Below are 26380 nucleotides of genomic sequence, written 5' to 3'. Positions count from 1 at the left end.
ATTTTTTCAGAGCTAGATGCAGAAATTTTTTTTATTCAATTTGCAACCTGATGGAGGTCAGTATAGATGGACTAATAGACCAAGTCCCACACACTGCTAGAAGCCCAAATATTTTTTCAGAGCTAGATGCAGAAAAAAATTATTTTTAATTTGCAACCTGATGGAGGTCAGTATAGATGGACTAATAGACCAAGTCCCACACACCGCTAGAAGCCCAAATATTTTTTCAGAGCTAGATGCAGAAAAAAATTATATTCAATTTGCAACCTGCTGGAGGTCAGTATAGAAGGACTAATAGAACAAGTCCCACACACTGCTAGAAGCCCAAATATTTTTTCAGAGCTAAATGAAGAAAAAAATTATTTTTAATTTGCAACCTGATGGAGGTCAGTATAGATGGACTAGTAGACCAAGTCCCACACACTGCTAGAAGCCCAAATATTTTTTCAGAGCTAGATGCAGAAAAAAATTATATTCAGTTTGCAACCTGATGGAGGTCAGTATAGATGGACTAATAGAATGATGCTATGCCCAAAAGATTTTACTTCACTAGGTGCAGTAAAAAAATTGGTATTCTATACACAGGTGGTATATCTTGCAACACAGATAGGCTACTCCACTGACTAACACACTCTGCAATAGGCCAAAAAGGATTAGCTTTGCTAGATTCAGCCAAATGCTGTGAAAAAAACTTGCACAGCACTGGCACAGACCTGCCTGGCAAAAACTGATAGGAACTGATGTAACCTAGTCCTGAAAAGGACTCCAATTACAATTAGTCTTTACTCCCACAATCTATCTATTTAAGAGCACAGACCTGCCTGATAAAAGTCGTAGGAAATGCTGTAACCTAGTCCTTAAAAGGACTGCAATCACAACTATTCCCTACTCCCAAGCTATCTGTATATTTGTGCGAAAATTGGCTTGAAATTAACAAGGTATAGCGCACACAGCAACAGCGGTGCCGTCTAACACGCAGCTGCAGCAGTGAGAAAATGGTGGCGACGGGGAAAATGGCTTGGTCTTATAGGGCAAGGACATGTGACATACACTGCCAATCACACATGCCCTTGCTTGTGTGAAAAAAAGCACTTCGCTCCGTGTGTGCGCTGCTGATAGGCTGACAGATTGCACCTCCCCACTGCAAATGCGGGAAAGAGAAAAAAAAATGGAGATCTTCATTGTTCCTGCAGAGATCCATCCCCTGCCCCTCCCCCCGCCCCGCTGTACACTCAAACTGCGTATTAACATTAATTTTCATCATTACTGAGAAAAAATCCAGTTATGATTTTGGTGCACGAACAGTTATCGAACATAACCTCGAACAGCCGAATTTTTCTCAAATTGTTCGTGTTCGCCGACCGGCTCGAACACCGCCCAAAACAGCTCGAATTTGAGATTGGCGAACAGTTCGAGTAGAACAACGCTCATCTCTACACAGTACGCACTAGAAAGTGGCACCTGAGTCTCATCATCAGATGCGTACTGAGGTGTGCTGACCATAGGCACTGACCCACCCGCCTCTTCAGATTCAGAGAGACAAAGCGGTTGCGCATCACTACATACTACCTCTTCTTCAAATTCTAGAATTCTGCTTGGCTGGCCCTCTCTTTCCAAGCCAAGAGATTCAGAGAACAGAAGTAGAGATGGCTCCTGTCCAGGGCTCTCTGACTGCCTGGGCAATTTGGCAGGTGGTGAAGAGACAGATGGGTGCTCTTCAGTGCTCAGGACCTGAGAGGATCTGGAACTAATTGAAGTCGATGCGTTAGCTGCCATCCATCCGATAACGGCTTCAATTTGGTCCTCCCGCAGCTGTGGGGTATAGCGAGCTCCTACAAAGCTGCGCATAAAGGACTGTTCCCTGGTAAAACTGGGGGATGCTGAGTCACTGGTGCCCGCAGCAGGCACAGAATCCCCAAGTCCTCTCCCTGCAGAAACTCCATGCCCACGCCCACGACCACATGCCTTACTCCCTGCCTTCTTCATCTTGGTAGACTGATAAAGATAGGCAGAAAAGTACTAAGGGCTTAGTGTGCTTATTCCTGAACAGCTGCTAACAGGTATAAGAAACACTAGTGTGGACTAGACTTTAATATGAGCTAATGTGGCCTACACAACTGTAAAGTGGAGTGTTTGGTGAACTTTATTTATGTTTTTTTTTATAACAAAAAGACACTGGATGTGCCCAAAGATGTAAAACCGATAGTATCACAAACTTTTTTTAGCTATTACAATGCAGGAAGGTAACCTACAATGCAATAGATGAGGCTACAAAAAATAGGCTAATACTAATCTGGCTGGGGCTGCAGGGCACAAGGCTGCAGAAAGGCTTCTCTATCTACTCTTATATAGTGTGTTTGGAAGCAATGTAGCTGGATACGGATGGAACCACACTAATAGGAGAAATCATGAAAAATTAGCAGCACTAATGCAAAAAAGGACAATGTATGAGGCAGTGACGCACGCTGAGCGGACTACAACTGGACGTGGCTGCAGAACACACTACAGCATGAGCAGCACTCACACGCAGAGACCTCGCAGACAGCCGTGAACAGTGCAGAGAACTGTGCACTAGCGCTGCAAGGCAAAAGAAAGCTTCTCGCACAGCAGTTTATAAAGTAGCCTGGGTAAAGCACAATAAAGCAAATCGCTATCTCAAACTGTCCCTCAGAACAGCAGCGTCCTGTCCCTAACTGAATTCACAGCAGAGTGAACACAAAATGGCGGCGGCGGCTTTTATAGTGCGTCATGACATCATTTCATCAGCCAATCACAGCCATGCCATTAGTTAACATGCCTAACAGGATGTGCCCACACTTCTTAGGATCCTGATTGGCTGAATAAAATCAAACTAGCTCATTGCATTATGGGAACTTCCGATTCCGGTATTCGATATTCTAAAAGTATCGGAACTCAGTATCGGAACTCCGATACAGCGAATATCGGTTGATACCCGATATTTCAGTATCGGAATGCTCAATACTAGTTCCGAATCTTTAGGCAGTAAGCAAAAACCCATGGTCTATTGAAGAGAGCCGTGTGCATGACCTCTTCCTCTTTTGGGCTTATTCACACAGTATTTTACAAGGATTTAGAAAAGGATTTTACTGCAGATGCACATAAAAATGCTTCAAATACTCTTTGAATAAGCTTCATATTGGTTTTACTGTGAAATGTTCAAAATAACGTGAAAAAAACAGCACTGTGTCCACTTGTAAAGAGACAAGACACTGTGGAACCAGAACAGCGAGGAGATGTGGCAAAGGGGAGGAGTCTGATCAGGAGCCCGGGTACAGTATTGTCAGAGAAAAACAGCGCGTGTGCAAGTTCTGAGGTGATTCTGGCACCAAGGAGAGAGAAGGGAGGAGCGACAGCAGCGACCGGAGCTCCTGTCAGGAAGAAAAGTGCCGCATATCCGCCCAGATGTCAATGGTCAAGCCCTGAAGACCCGAGCAATGCCAGTCAAGGTTCCTCACCCAGGTGACGTAGGTTGACAGGTCGGGAGCAGGCTGCAGGGCATGGTTCTCAGATGTGTGCGCCAGAGACACGTGGTACCGGGCACAGATAAAGGGAAAGACAGTAGTCAAACGGGGACCAGCAGACGCCAGAGCGACATCGCGAAAGTGGATAGAGAGTGATGGGGGAAACCTTGCCCAGTATACTTAATGACAATCTAGTTCCCCTTCCCTCCAGTAGATCATTTTAAACTACCAGCCCCTGAATTCTAGTGTATTCTGATAATTTATTCTGTGATGTGATTTACTGCCAAACATTATAAGGAAATTGTTACCATATAATATGTGTTTTATAATTAATATTACTTGTTAAATAAAATAAATATACTGTTGTTCTGCCTGTGTCTCCGCTGTTGCATTCTGATACCTGCTTATACACTAAAGGAACTTTACTCATTAAAATCAGTCGGAAACTTGTTCAAAGAGTATTTGACATGGTTTTTGATGTGGATTTAGGAACAGAATCTATTTCTAAATTCTCGTAAAAAAAAACTCAATGTGAACATAGCATTAGAGGGCTGATTTTTGGAGGTAAGAGTTCTGGAATTTGAATTTGTACTTATCAGACATTTATTTTATATACTTTCGATAAGCCCCAAATGTCACGGAAGGTAATACAACTTTAATTTTTAGCGCAGCCCCTGGATTCGTTCAGTATGACAATGTGGCCATGGGCCAAAAAAAGTTGTGCACCCATGCTCTAGAGCTCGGTGCAGAAAATGGAACATGTAGCAGCAATTTTGAATGTTAGAGAAGTAGCATATGAGATTGTATAACAGAAGCAGAAATGTCATCACACACCAGAGACAGAGCAATGTCCCAATTTCAAGATGAATAATATATCTCGCTGATTTTTGTGTTTTGTGAGAGCTTGCTACATCTGCCTGTAATAACCGACTTTATAAACCAGTTACTCTATCTACATCTAACAATGTTCTTTTCTTAGTTTGCAGATTATCGCTTTTTTACTACTTACTAGTAAAGCAAATACTTTTTTTGTTTTTAGGGAGTTTTTGAATGTGACATGGAATGTTTCAAAAAATATGGAAAAATATGGGGGTAAGTAAACGATATAACGGAGAATTTGTCACTTCATGCGGAGAAACTGGTATGAAAGAATTTCTGAAAAGAGAGCATGGCTTAGAGGAAAAGTGTGACCTAGAACAGCTCAACAGATTTTGTAATAATTTATGCCAGAATCTGAGTGAATTATAGCAAAACTGTCCCGTGGCTCATGACTGGAGTACATTTCTGACCCTGGTGCGCAGGCAGGCTGAAAAGATGCACTAAATTCATTAAAAGTCTTGTATGTATCTGGGTAAATAAAGTCCACGTTTTTTACTTATTTCCATTGGACTGCTGTTTCCATCATGCTGCGTGTATGTGTATATATATATATTTATATATATATATACACATACACGCACCATGATATATATATATATATACACAGTTGAAACCAGAATTTTACATACAGTATAGACCAAAAGTTTGGACACACCTTCTCATTTAAAGATTTTTCTGTATTTTCATTACTATGAAAATTGTACATTCACACTGAAGGCATCAAAACTATGAATTAACACATGTGGAATTATATACTTAACAAAAAAGTGTGAAACAACTGAAAATATGTCTTATATTCTAGGTTCTTCAAAGTAGCCACCTTTTGCTTTGATGATTGCTTTGCACACTCTTGGCATTCTCTTGATGAGTTTCAAGAGGTAGTCACCGGAAATGGTCTTCCAACAATCTTGAAGGAGTTCCCAGAGATACTTAGCACTTGTTGGCCCCTTTGCCTTCACTCTGCGGTCCAGCTCACCCCAAACCATCTCGATTGGGTTCAGGTCTGGTGACTGTGGAGGCCAGGTCATCTGGCGTAGCACCCCATCACTCTCCCTCTTGGTCAAATAGCCCTTACACAGCCTGGAGGTGTGTTTGAGGTCATTGTACTGTTGAAAAATAAATGATGGTCCAACTAAACGCAAACTGGATGGAATAGCATGCCGCTGCAAGTTGCTGTGGTAGCCATGCTGGTTCAGTATGCCTTCAATTTTGAATAAATCCCCAACAGTGTCACCAGCAAAGCACCCCCACACCATCACACCTCCTCCTCCATGCTTCACGGTGGGAACCAAGCATGTTGAGTCCATCCGTTCACCTTTTCTGCGTCGCACAAAGACACGGTGGTTGGAACCAAAGATCTCAAATTTGGACTCATTAGACCAAAGCACAGATTTCCACTGGTCTAATGTACATTTCTTGTGTTCTTTAGCCCAAACAAGTCTCTTCTGCTTGTTGCATGTCCTTAGCAGTGGTTTCCTAGCAGCTATTTTACCATGAATGCCTGCTGCACAAAGTCTCCTCTTAACAGTTGTTGAGGAGATGTGTCTGCTGCTAGAACTCTGTGTGGCATTGACCTGGTCTCTAATCTGAGCTGCTGTTAACCTGCGATTTCTGAGGCTGGTGACTCGGATAAACTTATCCTCAGAAGCAGAGGTGACTGTTGGTCTTCCTTTCCTGGGGCGGTCCTCGTGTCAGCCAGTTTCTTTGTAGCGCTTGATGGTTTTTGCAACTGCACTTGGGGACACATTCAAAGTTTGCCCAATTTTTCGCACTGACTGACCTTCATTTCTTAAAGTAATGATGGCCATTTTACTTAGCTGCTTTTTTCTTGCCATAATACAAATTCTAACAGTCTATTCAGTAGGACTATCAGCTGTGTATCCACCTGACTTCTGCACAACACAACTGATGGTCCCAACCCCATTTATAAGGCAAGAAATCCCACTTATTAAACCTGACAGGGCACACCTGTGAAGTGAAAACCATTTCCGGTGACTACCTCTTGAAGCTCATCAAGAGAATGCCAAGAGTGTGCAAAGCAGTCATCAAAGCAAAAGGTGGCTACTTTGAAGAACCTAGAATATAAGACATATTTTCAGTTGTTTCACACTTTTTTGTTAAGTATATAATTCCACATGAGTTAATTCATAGTTTTGATGCCTTCAGTGTGAATGTACAATTTTCAAAGTCATGAAAATACAGAAAAATCTTTAAATGAAAAGGTGTGTCCAAACTTTTGGTCTGTACTGTATATTTTTTATTTGATAGCATGTCAGCCTGTTTTTCTATAATTTTCTATAGCTTTGAAAATTATCCAGAGCTATTTGTTTCCATCTGTTGACTTTCGAGAAATTATCAGTATACAAGATTGTATAACAGCACTTTACAGCAACGATATTTTGCATCAGCATTTTCAAATGAAAACATGATAGATGCTCAACATCCTCAGATGATATGATGGATCTGGATACAAAAAAATACTATGTTAATATGCCTTGTTCACATCTGAATTGTGACTTCTATTTATAATGGAAACATTGATGCAATGCCAGGGATCCATCATATGACAACAGCATCTGATTAACTCCAATAATGTATAATGAGGTCTGTCAGTTTCCATCATTTCATGTCTGTTAATGTCTATTAAAATTATGTCAACCGACAGACTAGAGATGAGTGAATTTGTTCGGCGAATGATCGCCAGTTTCAAATTCGGCACGAATACGGCACATTCGGATTCGTGTTCTTTTGCGCAAAAATTGGCAAAAGTCGGCCCCGAACACAAACATCCCTGGTTTCCCATGCTGTCATCTGCGTGACAGCGTGGGAATCAGGGGCTGTGACCGGCGGTAAGAAGGCTACCATCGGTCACAGCGCTGCGAGGATCATGCAGTCAGCTGTCAGCATGATCCCGCAGCTATGACAGTCACCAGCGGTAAAAAGCTTATCACGGGTGACAGGCGCCGGCTGATGAGTCTACTAACCCCGTCATCCAACGCCTCCTGTTACTGTACACAAGCGCCGCTGAAGTAATCTCTCATCAGGGAGTTTGCGCGGTGATAGTGAAAAGTAAAATAAAAGTTAAATAAATATTTAAATAAAAATAATAAAACACATTATACTCACCTACCACTTACCTACACCTTGTCCTCGATGTTCTCATCTCCTATAAAAAAAAAAAAAACACCATATACTCACCTTACACCTAGTCCCCAAAGCCAATGGTCACCTGCAATAAAGGTAAAATAATAAACCAACCTCATCCTCACCTGTCCGCCACAGTCGATATACCGAGTGTCCCATGACGATCTCAGTGATAGCACGGCCACATCGGGAGATGTGACTGTGCTTTCTGGCAGCCGGCGATACACTGACAGCTATGCCTCCCGCAGTGTATCGCGAGAAGATGCCGGCACTAAGATCACTGAAGTTCAAACAGCTGATGATCAGCTGTGTGAACTCGAATGACCACAGCCGACAACTTCTCGTGAAACACTGTGGGAGCGAGCGCGCTCCTGTCAGTGTATCGCCGGCTGCCTGATAGGATGGTCACATCTCCAGATGTGGCCGTGCTATCACTGATATCGTCTTGGGACACTCGGTATATTGACTGTGGCGGACAGGTGAGGATGAGGTTGGTTTATTATTTTACCTTAATTGCAAGTGACCATGGGCTTCGGGGACTAGGTGTAAGTTGAGTATATTGTGGGAGGATGAGTACATTGGGGTCAAGTGCAGGTAAATGGTAGGTGAGTATAAAGTGTTTTATTATTTTTATTGAAATATTTATTTATTTTTAATTTTTTTTACTTTCACTTTCATCGCACATGCGTGCTGATGAGAGATTACTTCTCCCATCATTGGCGCTTGTGTACAGTGACAGGAGGCGCCGGATGATGGCGGTAGTAGCCCCATCAGCCTGCGCCTGTCACCTGCAGTAAGCTTTTTACCGCGGGTAACTGTCACAGCAGCAGGGATTATGCTGACAGCATGACCCCACAGCGCTGTTACCGGCGGTAATAATATTACAGCCGATAACAGGCCCTGATTCCCGTGCTGTCAACCCAAACATCAAAACATTCGCTCATCTCTACGACAGACCTCATGCTGCTAAAACCTATTTTCCAATTAAGGCGCCGTTCTTTTTCATATCATTTGTTAACTAGTGTTGAGCGAGCATGCTCAACACTGCTCGGTACTCGCCCGAGCATCTCACTACTCGGGATGTTCGGCGAGCACCGAGCATTTCCGGGTTACTCAGGAGGGAGCTCGGGTCACCGCCCTGCACGTTTGGCGCTCTTTACAGAGCCAATGAACATGCAGGGATTGCCAGCCAGTCACTTTAATGCCTCAGCCATGTTGTTTGTGGGCATTACAGTGATTGGATGGCCGCACAGCATCACCTCGAGTAATTAAAACCGGGCGCCGCCATCTTGGACACAGTCGCTTCAGATCAGCCAGTGTAGGGTCAGTGCTGCTGAGCTAGAGAGAGATTTATACTCCGAAATAGTTAGTGTAGGGTCTCTAAAGCCTGCCAGATCAAACAAACAGTCCTTCTCAGGACTAATATCCATCCCAGATATCAGGCAGGCAGGCTGTATAGGAGACGCAGTGGTTATACCAGAAAATGCTGCATTACAGTCCTGTGTGCTCCTGTTGGTCAAATTGCTAGACTTATCACCCCGGTCTCAGGGGCCAGGAAAATTTTTTTTTTTCATCTAAATCCTGTTTTTTTTTCCTTAGTCAGACTGTCCAAATACGCGTCTTATTAACCCTTTGGTATCCCCCCCCCCAAAAAAAATTTTTTTAGTGTGTCTGTGACTGTTCAGACACCAATATACCTGTTTAAAAAAGTCTTGGGTAGGCCAGAAAAATAGAACTGTGGTTTTGCAGTTCCACGGGTCAAATCTCTCGTATTATCCTTTTTTGGCATTTTTTGCCGTAAAAAAAAACTGTAATAGTGTCACCCTGACTGGTCAGACACCAATATATCTGTTTAAAAGAGTCTGGTGTAGGCCAGAAAAATATAACTGTGGTTTTGCAGTTCCACGGGTCAAATCTCTGTATTATCCTGTTTTTGGCATTTTTTGCCGTAAAAAAACCTGTAATAGTGTCTCTCTGACTGGTCAGACACCAATATATCTGTTTAAAAGAGTCTGGTGTAGGCCAGAAAAATATAACTGTGGTTTTGCAGTTCCACGGGTCAAATCTCTGTATTATCTTGTTTTTGGCATTTTTTGCCGTAAAAAAAACTGTAATAGTTTCTCCCTGACTGGTCAGACACCAATATATCTGTTTAAAAGAGTCTGGTGTAGGCCAGAAAAATATAACTGTGGTTCTGCAGTTCCACGGTTCAAATCTCTGTATTATCCTGTTTTTGGCATTTTTTGCCGTAAAAAAAACTGTAAATAGTGTCTCCCTGATTGGTCAGACACCAATATATCTGTTTAAAAGAGTCTGGTGTAGGCCAGAAAAATACATCTGTGGTTTTGCAGTTCCACCGTTCAAATCTCTGTATTATCCACTTTTGGGCCTTTTTTACATAAAAAAAAACAGTTTGAGTGTGTCGCTGACTGTTCAGCCCCAAATATATCTATTAAAAAAAGTCTGGTATATGCCAGTAAATTAGAACTGTGGTTTTGCAGTTCCACGGTTCAAATCTCTGTATTATCCAGCTTTTGGCCTGTTTTACGTAAAAAAAAAAAATTGTGTCTCCCTGTCTGTTCAGTCACAAATATATCTGTTTAAAAGATTCTGGTGTAGGCCAGACAAATAGAACTGTGGTTTTCCTCTTCCACCGTTCTAATCTCCTTTTTATTACCCTTTTTCCATTGATAGTGCGAGTGTAAGCTATTTTACTTCATTTACAATGGGCAAGGCGCGTGGCAAGGGACGTGGAACTGGACGTTCTGGTGATGGTGTGTGTAGAGCACGGGGTCGTGGCCAAGGTGAAAATGTGCCACAACCAACAGCCACATATTCTCGCTCCCACTTCTTGACCGAATTACTACTACAACACCAGTATTGCGAACTGATCAGTGTGAACAGGTTATTAATTGGATAGCAGATAATTCTTCCAGTTACCTGGGCACCACCACCTCCGGTCTGTCTTCCACACGGTCAAGTTTTAGTAGCCGTACTCCTCCTCACCCTGATGCTCCTTCCTCCCACCATGCCGAGTGTCGTCAGACAGCAACTGATCCCACACTTGGACACTCTGAAGAGCTGTTCATTGGTCCATTTCCATATTTGTGCCCCTCGCCTGCTCCGCTGGAAGTGGTGGAAGAGGAGATCCCATGTAGCGATGCCCAAATATTTGAACAGCCACGGCCACAGGAAGTCGACGCTGGCAATTTGTCACAAGAGGTGGACGATGACGAGACACAATTGCCACGAACTGAGGAGGAGGATCGTGGTGTGGAAGAGGAGGAGGTGATGGATGATCTAGTAACTGACCCAACGTGGCAGGAGGACACGCAGAGCGAGGCCAGCAGCACACAGGGGGAGGGAGGCAGAGTACCCCAACAGGCAGGAAGAAGCAGTGTGGTGGCCGCAGACAGAAGGCAGGCAACCTTTCCCTGTAACACCAACACGAGGGACGTTGCCAGTACAACCGGTAGGTCTTCCTACTTTTTTAAAGACTCTGCTGATAACCCCAAAAAGGCCATTTGTACCACCTGCCATGCCAGCATCAGCAGGGGTGACCACCACCAGCATGATCAGGCACATGGCAGCAAAGCACCCGACTTTGTGGTGCGTACCCCAGGGTCCACGACCAGTGTCAGCAGGTGTCACCATTGCTTCTTCCGCTGTTGTGCGTGTAATAGAACCCCCTGTTGTGCGTGCAAGGCAATCCCCTGTCCATATTGCATGCAAAGATGCCCCCTCCTCTCAGTCTTCACTTGTTATGGCAGTTTCTCAAGAAACAGCATCAACGTCCACATCCACGTCCCACCGCAGCGTTCAATTGTCCATATCCCAGAGCTTTGAACGAAAGCGCAAATTCGCAGCCAACGCCCCACAGGCCACAGTCCTAAATGCGCACATTTCACGACTGCTTGCGTTGGAAATGCTGCCTTTTAGGCTGGTGGAGACGGAATCCTTCCGCCACCTTATGGCGGTGGCCATCCCTCAGTACTCGGTCCCCAGCCGACACTATTTTGCCCGGTGTGCTATCCCCGCACTACACAAGCACGTGTCCCAAAACATCTGCCGTGCCCTCAGCAACGCAGTTACTGGGAGAGTACACCTGACAACGGACACGTGGACAAGCGCTTGTGGCCAGGGACGGTACATCTCCCTGACGGCACACTGGGTAAACATAGTGGAAGCCGGGACCCAGTCGGACCTTGGGACGGAACACATCCTCCCCACACCGAGGATTGCGGGCCCTATGTCAGTCAGAGTTGCCCCCACAGTGTACAGCTCCTGCGCATCATCATCCTCCTCTTCCTCATGTTCAGCCACCATCTCAGATATCACCACATCAGTTACAAGCTGGAAGCACTGCAGTACTGCCTCAGCCAAGCGGCAACAGGCTGTGCTGAAACTCATAAGCTTAGGTAAGAAACCTCACACTGCTTGTGAGTTGTGGACAGCTGTGAAAGAGCAGGCAGATCTGTGGCTGAGACTGCTGAACCTACATCCAGGCATGGTCGTGTGTGACAATGGCCGTAACCTGGTGGCGGCTCTGAGGCGAGGCGAGATCACACACGTACCATGCCTGGCTCATGTGCTTAACCTCGTGGTTCAGCGGTTTCTAAAATCGTACCCTGAGTTGCCAGATCTGCTCGTCAAAGTACGCCACCTGTCAGCTCATTTTCGCAAGTCGGCTACAGCTTCCGCCGCCCTTGCTGTGTTGCAGCAGCGTTTGCAGCTTCCGGCACACCGACTGGTGTGTGATGTCCCAACACGTTGGAACTCTACCCTTCACATGTTGCAAAGGAATTGTGAGCAGAAGAGAGCAGTTGTGGAGTACCAACTGCAACAAGTCCGTCGATATTCAGGTCAGACTCCACACATAAGACCTCAGGAGTGGACCTGGATGTCTGACATATGTACCATCCTGACAAACTTGGAGGAGTCCACCAAGATGGTGAGTGGCGATGACGCCATCATTCGCATCAGCATCCCACTTGTCTGTCTTTTGCAACGTTCTCTGCAGAGAATTAAAGAGGAGGCATTGCAGCCAGAGTATGATGAGATGGATCAAGAAGCCGTAGCGGGCGATTACACACAGCCCAGCCTCATCTCATCCCAATGTGCATTGGGGGACAATGAGGGAGAGGAGGAGGAGGAGGAAGAACAGGAGCTGGTATCTTGCGCTGTAGACGGTAGTACCTGTACAACTGTCATACCGTCGGTTCAGCGTGGGTGGCCTGAGGACAGGGGGGAGGAGGAGGAGGAGAGCATGGTCAGTCGTCATCTTGGTGAGGACATGGAAGTCTTGCCCGTTACCAGTCTGGCACGCATGGCTGACTTTATGTTACGCTGCCTTAACCGTGACCCTCGCGTAGTAAAAATGTTGGGTGACAGTCATTACTGGCTGGTGACACTTTTAGACCCTCACTACAAGGAGAACTTTCACTCTCTTATTCCTGAGGTGGAGAGGTCTACAAAAATGGAACAGTACCAGAAGGCCCTTGCTGCAGAACTGTTAAAAAAATTCCCATCTGAACACGCTAGCGGCGGAGGTCACAGTTAGTTGCCCAACCAAGACATACAGGCGAGAGAGACGCAACTCCAATCCAGCAGAGGCAGGGGAACACGTTCTGGGTCAGTTTTCTGAGACCCACCCAGCTTACAGGCCCTGAGGCGTGGGGTACTCTCACAAGGAGTGGAAAGTTTCAAAAGATGGTGAGGGAGTACCTTGCCGACCGTACCAGCATCCTCCGTGATTCCTCTGTGCCTTTTAATTATTGGGTATCCAAGCTGGACACTTGGAATGAACTCTCTCTGTACGCCTTGGAGGTCCTGGCCTGCCCTGCCGCTAGCGTGTTATCGGAGCTTGTTTTTAGTGCCGCTGGGGGAATTATAACAGATAAGCGCACTCGCCTGTCAACTGACAATGCTGACAAGCTGACCCTTATCAAAATGAACAAGGGCTGGATTGGGCCAGACTTCTCATCACCACCAAATGACAGCAGAGTAACATAAAGTCAAATCCACTGTGTTATTTCGGGAGGTGTATTCACATGCACCGCTTCACACCCACACATGGGTATACGCTTCCTCATTTCGGCTGTATTTTGCTCTTCTCCTTATCCTCAGCCTCCACCACCACTATACCACCAGGGTGACCTTGGTCCTTGTTGCCAGCATTGCAAGTTCCTCCATCCTAATTTTTGGCAGCTTTTGCTTGGAAGGCATAGGCAAAGACTATGGGAGACCCACTCCCCATTAATGGGAATAATGTTTTTAAGATGCTGTACTGCATGGCTCTTCTAAGGGGCATTTAAACCATCTTGTTAAGCTACTGCAACCTCCACATCTCTTCCAAGGGGCATTGAAACAATCTTGTTAAGCTACTGCGACCTCCACCACTTTTCCAAGGGGCATTGATATTGTCTTTTTATTCCACTGCGATCTCCACCATTCTTCCAACGGACATTGCATTTCTTCCTAATTTTAGTCAGCTTTTGCTTTTCAATGCATAGGCGAACACTAAGGGAGACCCACTCCCCAATAATGTGTAGAAGGTTTTTAGTATGCTGTAATCCACGTCTGTTTCAAGGGGCATTTCAGTTCCTCATAATTTTTGGAAAGCCTTCCATTCACTGCTTAGGCCAACAGTGCACAGGAGACCCAGTTTCTATAAATGGAAAAAACAGTTTAGTTAAGGCCCTCTGACCTCCATGTCACTTCCAAGGGGAATTGGAGTGCCTCAAAATTTTTGGTAGGCATTGCACTCACTGCATGCCCTTTAACTGTGTAGCCGTATTGCTCCTTTTGGTACAGAAACATATCCTACAAGACATGTGTGGTTGACTGGCCTGATATTGATGTGAATGGTCCCTGTTCCTCCTGCTCCTTCTCCTTTGCCACCACCTCATCCATCATTCATCACCTGAAGCTTTGTTTTAACGGGAGTCATAGAACTGGGATAGTAGCAGGAAAACATCCAGCAATCCTCGGAGGAGGTAGGATATGCGCCAAAACGCTGACCACCTCAGGCCTGGCCGCTACTACATACATGCACTTGCATTCCAAGAAAACAAAGCAGATGCTAACTTCTATCATGATCATCATGCTCCTCATCTTGGCACTCTCAAATCCCCTGATGGAGAAGCCAGGGCCCACCTGAGGAGTGTGGTTCTCTGGTGGGCTCGTCCAATGCTGTCCTAAAGCAGGCCGGGCTAAGAAAATTGTGTGGGGGGATGTTCCAAGGAGAAATGGGGGCGGCTGGGGACCGTTTATGTACACCCGGCCGCCCCTAGGTGGCTGGGGATCGAGTATGGACACCCGGCCACCCCCTGGCGGCTGGGAACCGAGCGTGGACACCCGGCCGCCGGGCGGCTGGGGACTGAGTATAGATACCTCGCTGCTGAAGCAGCCATAAGGTAGTGGCCAGCTTCGGCCTCCTCCAAACTAAAAGGCCCCATTTCAAGTGCAAGCTAGCAGTATGGTATTGCAGCCTGGGGGTGGGTGGGTGTTTGGTTGCACACTTACGCTTGCATTCCAAGAAAACAAAGCAGATGCTAACTTCTATCATCATCATCATGCTCCTCACCTTGGCACTCTCAACTCCCCTGATGGAGAAGCCAGGGCCCACCGGAGGAGTCTGGTTCTCTGGTGGGCTCATCAAATGCTGCCCTAAAGCAGGCCGGGCTAAGAAAAGTGTGTGAGGGATGTTCCAAGGAGAAATGGTGGCGGCTGGGGACCATTTATGGACACCCGGCCGCCCCCCAGGCGGCTGGAGAGCGTGTATGGACACCTGGCTGCGGGGCGGCTGGGGACCAAGTATGGACACCCGGCCGCCCCCTGGCGGCTGGGGACCGAGCGTGGACACCCGGCCGCCAGGCGGCTGGGGACTGAGTATGGATACCTCGCTGCCGAAGCATCCATGAGGTAGTGGCCAGCTTCGGCCTCCTCCAAACTAAAAGGCCCCATTTCAAGTGCAAGCAAGCTAGCAGTATGGTATTGCAGCCTGGGGGTGGGTGGGTGGCAGGCTGCATACTTGCGCTTGCATTGCAAGGAATGGGGGAGGTACAATGGAACACTGCCCTGGGACAAGGACTTGCACGGGGATAGTTGCAAGTCTGCATCTTCTGATGTGGAAAGGATCACTTCTGATGGACACACTTATAGGCAGTGACCTGGGTGTCAGAGATGCTTCCAGGGGTCTTCCCCATGCTGTTCTCATGTCTTTTCAGCACTGTATGCATGTGTCGCACAGCACATGGCCAGATAAGATTGTAAAATATTAAAATGACATTTCCCGGTGAATGCATTTGTGACGGTTGAAAGCAACACAAAAGTGCAAAAACGCATAAAAAATTCTACTTGTGAACATAGCCCAAGGTGTGGAGGAGTATTTTTGTTTTTGGTTATTTATTTTACCTTATACACAAGTCTTTACCCTGGAAAGGAAGTTCCTTAACATATTTCACAGGAAAACCGTTTCAGTTTAGTTTTTGAACGTTTTATTGTGAGCCCGTAAAAGTGGCTTAATACCTCTGACCACGTTGTTGACAGCAGTGACCTGGGGGTCAGAAATGCTTACTGGGGCGATGCCCATGCTGTCCCCATGTCTTTTGAGCACTGTCACTATCGTTTTGGGCACTTTTTAGGCTTTCTACAGACTGCCGGGGGTGCCGCCGCAAAAATGCTCGGGTCTCCCATAGACTAACATTGGGCTCGTTGCTCGGGTCGAGCACCCGAGTATCACGACGAGCACGGCCCGAGCTTCGAGCTCCCGAGCATTTTAGTGCTCGCTCAACACTAATGTTAACATATTGGGTTATAGGTTAAACTTCAACCTTAAAAATTCGGAAACTGGAGGCAGTGCTCTTTTTGATATAGTTTCATAATTTTTAAGGTTGAAGTAAAACCTCTAACCCAATATGTTAACATATGATATGAAAAAGAACAGTGCCTTAATTAGAAAATAATGGATAGAAACCTAGAACAATACAACCAAAGCAAACTTAGGTAGCTTTAAGATTCTATACTTTTTAAGGGACTTATCAAGGTGAAGTAAATTTGTGTTTTCTTCTTTATAAAAGAGGTTTTCCAGGTAATGAAAATTTCTTAAGACTCAGTCTGGTTAAAAAAATATAATCATTACTCACCTTCATCGATGCCCAGCAGGTACCACTCCGGAGCTCACCCAGACGCCCTCTAGTTGTATCTTCAACACACTGAAAATGGCCTGAAAAGTCCACTCAGCCAGTCACGAGTGAAGTCAGGTCACCGCAGCAGCCAGTTATTTTCTAGTTTGTGTTACACGCTTGCCGCTAGGTTTAGATAGGGCGAGACGGGTTTCATGAATTCGTTGGAATCCTGGGGGAACCGTTACCCAGGGCGACCATAGGCTGCAGCTTCTCTCAGGCACACGATAGATTCAATTGCTGACTAGAAACATCTGACGAGTCTTCATAAACAGTTGAACAGTGACGTTTAATCAAGTACGGCCAGTACCATTTAACTCTTTGAAGCAACAGGCTTCACCACAGTACAGTCTATTAAAGCAGGCACAGTAACGTCAGTCTCTTCAGTAGCGTAATTCAGCACAGATTAGATCTCTTTGAAGCACACTTCTATGCATACACAACCACAGGTTTTTCCTTCACAAGGATACAATAGTGCACAGCATTCTTTATCCTGCATAGAGATGGAAGGGGGGAGGGTTTGATGAGGGAGATGATCCCGGTGACACGATTCCTTCCAGTCCTTATCTTTCTGCTCGATAATACTCTGCACAGTTAGCTCAGGGAGTTTATCTGACCCATGTTTAGCTTTCCTCCTGACCTGAATTCTGTTCACTTGCCTTCTGTGAGATACAGATCACACACCAATTTTCTCTTAGACTTCAGCCAGACTAATAAACAAGTTCTCCACAATTCCCCTAGGGTTCTGCTAAACACTCCCTGTCTCCTGTGACTGTGTTAACCCCTCTAGTTGCTGGATGCTTCTGAAGCACAACACTTCCTGTCTCTTGTGACTGTGTTAACTCTTATAGTTGCTGGATGCTTTTGAAGCAACATCACTACTTCTGCATGTCACATTTGGAATTCTCAGTGTGTCAAGGTCGAGATCAAGAATTATAGACCAGCAGGAACTGGGTGAGTGCTCACTGGTACCTACTGGGGATCCGTGTGGGCGAATATTGATTCTCCGCTAAACTTAACTGAGTTTCTGACTATACTCCAGACTGAATAGATTGGTTCTGTTTGGCCATCCAGTGAGCCATGTAGCCCCATGTAGTCCTCTACTCTTCTTACTCCATGGCTTAGCTGCAAGCATAGAGCGCTGTGAGACACCATTTCTAGGCTGTCTCTTTTTAACCGTACTCACACAAAGTGATGTCCTAAGATAGTTTACTCGACTGCATGAAGATTCAAAAGAGGATTTATTTTTCCAGCCGAATTCTTGATGATCTGCAAACATACATCAGGTAAAAAGGACTTTTTTAGAAACAGGCTGAAAGCACTAGTTTCTAAGGGTATCTGCCCAGAATCAGGAGCCGCTACAGGTTTGAAGCTGCGTGTTTATGCAGCGTCAAACCCGCAGCTTCCAGATGTTACAGCATAGTGTATGGAATTTCGTGCACCTGTGGATCACCCGTGGAAACTGACATGCGGCGCGTCTTTCAGGACTGCAGCATGTCAATTTCTCTTGCGGGTCTGCATGTGGACTTTCCCCATAGTCTAACATCAATGAGGAGAGTCCGCATGTGAAAAAAAAAATTGCTGATGTTCATTTGCATAATGAGGGTGGAAGCCACGCGGATGTTCAGCAGCGTCGCGGCAGCAGCGACTTCTTATCGTGGGCACATACTCTAACATGGATGAAGATGGTGAATGAGGAAAAAGAATGGGGAAGAAGGGAGGGGTTACTGACATCATAGCTACATCAGAGAGAGACAGGGAGAGAGAAAGGATAAACTTCTAAAGACAGCAAACCTTATTGAATAGCAAGGAAACAGCAATATAAAACAACTCAATAATGGTGTAATACTGTCTGAACGATTCCCAAATCATGGGACATGACAATCCCCATCTGAAATCTTTAGATTTCACAATGATCCATTTTGACTTGATGTCTTCTGATGATGTCCATCGTCAATCTGTAATCTAAAAGATAAAAAAGAAACACACAAGCATACAACAATTGCTATAACAGTTGTAAGTCCAGTTTTCCGGTTGGTGGCCTGAAGTCCACAACAGTAGGATAATCCAAGTCCAATTGGAAACCCATCTTCGGATTGGGGAAGCCGCAACATGCAAACACTTCCACCAACCCAACAATCAAAATGGTGAAAGTTCCATGTCCTAACACAGCTGGAGGTATATGGCGGTATACTCCCTGCCGTAAGCTGTGTCCAGTACAAATGTCCTTCATGTGATGCCTTCTCTCATGAAGCACTTGGAGATATAAGTGAGGTGAATACCAGCCTGCACGACTGATGACCAGCTTGAGAAGTGTCCAGAGTGGTGAGACCTCAGCTTCAACTTTGGTGTCATAGATATGCAGCGTTTAGAGCCTGCTGGTCTGATCTCTCCGTCAGTGTCTGGTTGTTCAAGTTCAAATGTTCTGCTAGCATCAACAGAACAAGGGTCCTCATGTAGAAAGTTGGGGAAGACAGCCAGGTGTTGTCACAAAAGCTAGATGCAGCCATGAATCAAGTCCTCGGTAAGCTGGATGCAGGTCAATGGAGTTGTGATGGCACTGTTCAGGGGCAACTTCGGCAACCTCCACCAGCAGTACAGCAGCACAAAGACCAAGTCTTGGTACAGAGTGAGCAGGCCTTGAGGCTAGTTTGGCTTTGTCCAGGACAAATCCACAATGTACCCTGTTGATGGCTTCTGAGGTCTTCAGATAGGCTACTGCAGGTATAACCTCTGTAGATGAGTCAGAGAAAATGTGAACTTCTCTTCTGGTGGAGGCTGAAAGGTACCTTAAAGGGGTATTCCCATCTCCAAGATCCTATCCCAATATGTAGTAGGTGTAATCAGGGCCGGCTCCAGGTTTTTCTGGGCCCCGGGCGAGAGAGTCTCAGTGGGCCCCTTTAACACATACCACGATTCATGATGCACAGATACCGCAGAGAAATATATATAGTACAATGCAAAGATTTCACTTCTTACATTACATGAGCAATATCTATTGTAAATTCCACAATGGCTCAGAAACTGGTGAATCGCTTCACACAGTATACTGGCCCCCATAAAATGCTCCATACAGAATACTGGCCCCCATATAACGCTCCATACAGAATACTGACCTCCATATAACGCTCCATACAGAATACTGGCCCCCATATAACGCTCCATACAGAATATTGGCCCCTATAAAATGCTCCGTACAGGATACTGGTCCCCTTATAACGCTCCATACAGGATACTGACCCCCATATAATGCTCCATGCAGGCTGTTCCGTTCCCCTCACATAATGCCCTATGCAGGCTATAACCCCCTTATAATGCCCCATGCAGGCTGTCCCCCCCCCTTATAATGCCCCATGCAGGATGTCACCCCCCATATAATGCCCCATGCAGGATGTCACCCCCATATAATGCCCCATGCAGGATGTCACTCCCCCCCATATAATGCCCCATGCAGGATGTCCCTTTCCCCCCCATATAATGCCCCATGCAGGATGTCACCCCCCATATAATGCCCCATGCAGGATGTCACCCCTCATATAATGCCCTATGCAGGATGTCACTTCTCCCCCCCATATAATGCCCTATGCAGGATGTCCCTTCCCCCCCATATAATGCCCCATGCAGGATGTCCCTTCTCCCCCATATAATGCCCCATGCAGGATGTCACTTCTCCCCCCATGTAATGCCCCATGCAGGATGTCCCCCCATCCATATAATGCCCCATGCAGGATGTCCCTTCCCCCCATATAATGCCCCATGCAGGATGTCCCTTCCCCCCATATAATGCCCCATGCAGGATGTCCCTCCCCCCCATATAATGCCCCCATGCAGGATGTCCCTCCCCCCCATATAATGTCCCATGCAGGATGTCACCCCTCATATAATGCCCCATGCAGGATGTCACTTCTCCCCCCCATATAATGCCCCATGCAGGATGTCCCTTCCCCCCCATATAATGCCCCATGCAGGATGTCCCTTTCCCCCCCATATAATGCCCCATGCAAGATGTTCCTCCCCTCCATATAATGCCCCATGCAGGATGTCCCTTTCCCCCACCATATTATGCCCCATGCAGGATATCACCCCCCCCTCTTTATAATGCCCCATGCAGGATGTTACCCCCCCCCCATATAATGTCCCATGCCGGATGTCACCCCCACCATATAATGCCCCATGCCTCCATACATTAAAAAAAAAAAAAATCAAATACTCACCTCACTCCTCCTCACCTGCTGCCGCTGCTCAAGTCTGGACTTCGTTGCTAGCGTCTTCCCGCTCTGCGCTGCCTGTGATGGCTCAGGGGAGGATGCGGTGGAAAGACATCACCGCACCCTCTCACCTGAGACGTCACAGGGAGCGCACAGCAGGAAGACAGCGGATCTCTGGAGGCACAGGGAGAGGTAAGTGTCCGGCTGCCGGGGCCCTGAGCAAATGGGGGAGAAGGGCGGGTGCTGGCACCGCTCTCCTCCGCCCATAGCCTGGCGGGGTGCCCGACCGTGAGTGGGCCCCCCGTCTGCTTAGGGCCCCGGCACTTGCCCGGGTGCGCCGGATGCTGACGTCGGCCCTGGGTGTAATAATAATAATATTAGCAAATACCTACAATTAGAAATGTAGTATACCATTTTTGATTCGCTATGTCTCTTTCCTCATGTGCAGGCATTGCAGGACCTTAGGTATCCATGGTTACGTCCACTGATATAGCGAAAGTTAGTTAGCTCGCTGCTAGTGGTTGTAACCCTGGATACCTAAGGTCCTGCAATGCCTGCACATGAGGTAAGTGGCAAAGCGAATCAAAAATACTATTCTACATTTCTAATTGGAGATATTTGCTAATATTATTATTATTACACCTACTACATATTGGGATAAGATCTTGGAGAAGGGAATACCCCTTTAAGGCGGAACAATGTGGCAACAAGATAGGATGTTCTAAGATCTTCAGAGATGTCTTCCTTGTCTCCCACCTTTGTTGTTTCTGGGACGGTAGTGAAGTGTTGCAGTCCGTGTTCTCAGAGGTCAACTGTCTCAACAGTATCTTGCCTTGAATAGGGATGGGTGCTATAAACCCAAGAGGATCACAGATGCTGTTCACAACAGGTAAGACTCCTCATTTAGTGAAGGGTTTATTATAGACTGACACCTGGAATAATAACTTGTCCTGTTTAATGTCCCGAAGCAGAGCAAGGCTGCATTGCATAGAAGGAACGTCAGAATCGATATCCTTTAGGCTCGTTGCATGGTCCTCAGATGGAAATGCTTTCATTACCTCCTGGCTGTTGAAGATGATCTTGTGAAGTCTAAGGTTTGCTGGCGACAGCATTTCCTGAGTTCTAGAGAGCAGATCAATTGCTTCTTCACTTGTGGGCAGAAACTTAAGCCCATCATCTACATAGAAGTTCTTCTCCACAAATAGATGAGCATCAGATCTATACTCTCTCTCACCTTCCTGGGCTGTTTGACTCTAATGACCGGGGGTCCGAGAGAGATCCAGTGAGTCACAAACTGAGACAGAGGCAGAAATAAACAACACTTTCTTTACTAAACCAGGGATTAGACTAAAATTCAGTATTGAATCAATCAGTCTCAGGTTCTGCCTGGGACACTGTCTCTACTAAATACACGCAATCAGCAAAAGCTGAAATCAATGTGCCAATCTCAAGGTTTCCAGCTTATGTGAATTATTCTAGGGATCTGGAACAATTTTACCTAAACACAAAGTCAGTCTAGTGAGGGCGGTATATGGGGACCCCCTGAGATGGCACACTGAATACAATCCTACCACTATTAACAATAATAATGCATGAAACTATATAAATTGCTCTTATACCCTTATTATCAGGATACCCGGGTATCTTAAAGTTATGGTACCGTTAACCTCAGATGCAGTCTATCACAGGCCTGTGAATCATGGTGGCTGCAGCTAGTCCCGGAAAACTTTGGCGCCAAAACAAAAACAAAGTTCACAAAAACAGCAAAAATTCCTTGTCTTGTCAGCCGATGCCGAGCCCACACGCCGGGGACTTTAGTCCTGTAGCCTCAGATTAAGGTCTGGGAAGATCTCTTCACAAAGACTTGTCAATATCCTCTCAGTAGAAATGGCACCAGATACTTTCTTTCCTCCCGAAGTCTCTCACTCTTATCCAGTACACCAACCATGTGCTCTGTCACAGAAATGGATTCCTCAGTCCCTTCCTTTATCACTCGACACGTGACTCCTTCAGCACAAAGTCTCTAATCCACTCAGCATGGACTTCCACAAAACTCCACAGAGCCACACAGCTTTCCCCAGTTCAGCACTTGTTCTTAAACAGAGAAAGGGGTAAACAAACTCCACAGGGAAGCATGTAAAGACAGCATCTTCTTGCAGCTCAGTTCTCACAGACTTCCTGTCTAGCCTCTCACACCTAAGACACTCTTAAAACACACAGTTTCTTGCACTGCCCCTCCTCTGAGCTTAGCCAGGCAAAAGTCACAGGGTCCTAGTGCTCTCCTGCTGTTATCACATTTCACACTCTCACAAGTCCATAGTTTTCCACGGCAGGTGAGGGTCTGTTACTGAAGACATATACAGTACCTTCATCCGGTAGTCTACGACCTCCTTTTGAACGTCATTGTCCTTGTGCCATAGAAACCTGAGGTAGTTTCTACTGTCTTCTCTCAAAATAAAAAAAATGGAACATTTGCTGACTGTTGGCGATTACTGCAACAGGTTCTTGTCTGAAGCATATCAGTACTCCTATAAGGATGTTGTTTAAGTTAGGCCCAGTTAGGAGCAAGCTATTGAGAGAGATGCCTTCATACTGAGCACTGGAGTCAAACACCACTCCGATTTGGTTAGGTTTGCGAGGGTGATAGACACCAAAGGATGGAAGGTACCAGCATTCTTCTCCTTCCTTCAATGGTGGTGCAGGCTCTGCATGACCTCTGTCAAAGATATTCTGCATAAAGTCGACAAAATATTTCTCCATCTCTGTTTTCTCTTATGTTACGTTTTAAACATGAAAACCTCACCGTTGCTTGCTGCAGATTTTTAGGAAACCTTGTTCTTGGAGAATGAAAGGGTAAAGGTGCTACCCAGGAATCATCCTTGTAGGTCTCTTCATCTTTTCTATGCAGACATTACCTATGATAAGCCAGCCTAGATCAAAATGTTGAGAAAATGGAGAATTATGTGGTCCGTTGATTTGTTGACGTACCTTGTGTAGCCGGAGAATGTCTCTGCCAAGCAGAATCAGGATATTTGCACTGGTATCTTGTTGGCTATAGTTTTTAGATGAGAGTGAGGAAGAGCAGCCTCTGGAGTTTTGATCTCCTCTCTGTTGGATGGTATCTGGTTGCACTCAACGAGAGTGGGTAGGAGTATCTCCACATTGTTCCCGAAAGAAGACACTATGAGTCCATTGGCCCTTCTCCCAGAGACCTCCGTAATGCCACTACAGGTGCCCAGGGTGTAAGGATGAGCATTTCCCTTTAAGTTAAACAGATCAAAGAGTTCTGACCTTGCAAATGATCGGTTACTCTGATGTCCAGGATGACATACACCTTTGCAGTTTTCTGTGATTGACCCTTGTGATGCACGTTCACCAGGAATTAGTGTTGATCAAGCGTGTATTGTTAACTCTTCTGGCGAGCACGCTCAGAGGCTCGCCAAGTATTTGTATCATGCTCAGCATCTACAGTGGCATGTAAAAGTTTGGGCACCCCTGGTCAAAGTTATTGTTATTGTGAACAGTTAAGCAAGTTGAAGATGAAATGATCTCTAAAAGGCCTGAAGTTAAAGATAACAGATTTCCTTTGTATTTTAGGCAAAAAATATATATTTTTTAATCTTTTACATTTTAAAAATGACGAAAAAGGAAAATGGACCAATGCAAAAGTTTGGGCATCCTGCATGGTTAGTACCTAGTAGCACCCGGTTTTGAAAGTATCACAGCTTGTAAAAGCTTTTTGTAGCAAGACAAGAGTCTTTCAATTCTTGTTTGAGGGATTTTCATCCATTCTTCCTTGGAAAATCCTTCCAGTTCTGTGAGATTCCTTGGTCATCTTGCATGCACTGCTATTTTGAGGTCTAGCCACAGATTTTCATTGATGTTCAGAAGAGGGGACTGTGAGGGCCATTGTAAAACCTTCAGCTTGCAACTTTTGAGGTAGCCTATTGTGGATTTTGATGTTTGTTTAGGATCATTAACCATTTGTAGAAGCCATCCTCCTTTCAACTTCAGCTTTTTTACAGATGGTGTTATGTTTGCATTAAGAATTTGTTGAAATTTCATTGAATCCATTGTTCCCTCTACCCGTGAAATGTCCCCTGCACCATCGGCTGCAACACAACCCCAAAGCATGACTGATCCACCCCCATGCTTAATAGTTGGCGAGATGTTATTTTCCTGAAATTTGGTGGCCTTTTTTCTCCACACATACCTTTGATCATTGTGGCCAAAGACTTCTATTTTAACCTTTTCGGTCGATAGAACTTGTTTCCAAAATGTATCAGGGTAGTTTAGATGTTCTTTTGCATACTTCTGATGCTGAATTTTATGGTGAGGCTGCAGGAGAAGTTTTCTTCTGATGACTCTTCCATGAAGGTCATATTTGTGCAGGTGTCTCTGAACAGTAGAACAATGAACCACAAAGCTAGAGTCTGCTAAATCTTTCTGTAGGTCTTTTGAGGTTAAGCAGGGGTTCTGATTTGCCTCTCTAGCAATCGTACGAACAGCTCTCACTGAAATTTTGCTTGGTCTTCCAGTCCTTATCTTGACCTTCACTGTTCCTGTTAACTGCCATTTCTTAATTACATTTCAAACTGAGGAAAGGGCAACTTGAAAACACTTTGCTATCTTCTTTTAGCCTTCTCCTGCTTTATGGGCCTCCACCATTTTCATTTTCAGAGTGCTAGGCAGCTGCTTAGAATAACCCATGGCTGCTGATTTTTTGGCATAAAGTTAGAGGAGGCTTGGTTTTTATAAAGCTGGGAAATTTTCATCACCTGGCATTTCCTAACGATGGTAGTGTAACATACCTGGCGGCGTCCTTGCATAGTGGTCCATCTCCCACTGTGCAAGAGCGCGCACTTGATCTCCAGTCCAGTCTGCTAGCCTGGCTTCCCTCCATGCTGTCTGCTTGCCTCTGTTTCTGCTGCTTAAGGGCGGCGCCCGATCACTTCCTGCTTCTTGTAGCTGCTGCAGGCACACCCCTTGTGCATCCTCAGCCTATTGCTGTCTGTCACCTGGTATTTAACCCAGCACTTTCCTGGAATCCTTGCCTGAGCATTGTGTTCTGTCAGTTGGCTTCTGGTCACTGATGTGCCAGGTCCTGTCTATGCTTCCTGTCTTGCGGTATCAGTTCCCGTGTCTGAACTGTGTCCTGTCTGAACTATCTTCTAGCCTGTTGTCTTCTGCCTATCCTGGAGGCTGTATTTCCAGGCCAGTGTGTACACGCTCCTAGCCTTTTCGTTCCGCCTTCTAGGGGCCGCATACCTAGACCCGCTCCTGTATCTTGCTGCTGTTCTTGTCTGAATACTCTCCTAGCCTGTTACCTGTTTTTCTCTATGTCCGTACCTTCCCTTTTCCTGCAGAATCTATCCCGTACCTACTCCTACTCGTTGTCCCTGTACTCCCGTTTGTGAGTTTAGAGTCCACTCGCTACTTCATTGCTAGTATCCTGTGTGTACCTGGTTCTGCCTTTCCCTTC

At 45.8% G+C, this 26380-nt stretch overlaps 1 protein-coding gene across 5 annotated transcripts in view; it reads left to right on the top strand.

The window, feature by feature from the left end:
* Positions 1-26380, top strand: part of LOC141156752 (cytochrome P450 3A29-like) — a 93285-nt gene that overhangs the window by 31202 nt on the left and 35703 nt on the right. For 2 of the 5 annotated variants that reach the window (XM_073643103.1, XM_073643120.1), the window contains one exon: positions 4522-4574. The exons of the other annotated variants lie outside the window; for them this stretch is intronic. In XM_073643103.1, coding sequence (XP_073499204.1) covers positions 4522-4574 — 53 coding nt within the window. The remainder of the gene's footprint in view (positions 1-4521; positions 4575-26380) is intronic. 5 annotated transcript variants of the gene reach the window in all.

Source organism: Phyllobates terribilis, unplaced genomic scaffold, assembly GCF_046119375.1.
Source record: "Phyllobates terribilis strain yellow unplaced genomic scaffold, ASM4611937v1 Scaffold_1__5_contigs__length_1240528914, whole genome shotgun sequence".
Taxonomy (NCBI): Eukaryota; Metazoa; Chordata; class Amphibia; order Anura; family Dendrobatidae; genus Phyllobates; species Phyllobates terribilis.
Note: the sequence above shows the minus strand (reverse complement) of the source record. Positions and strands in the feature narration are given on the sequence as shown.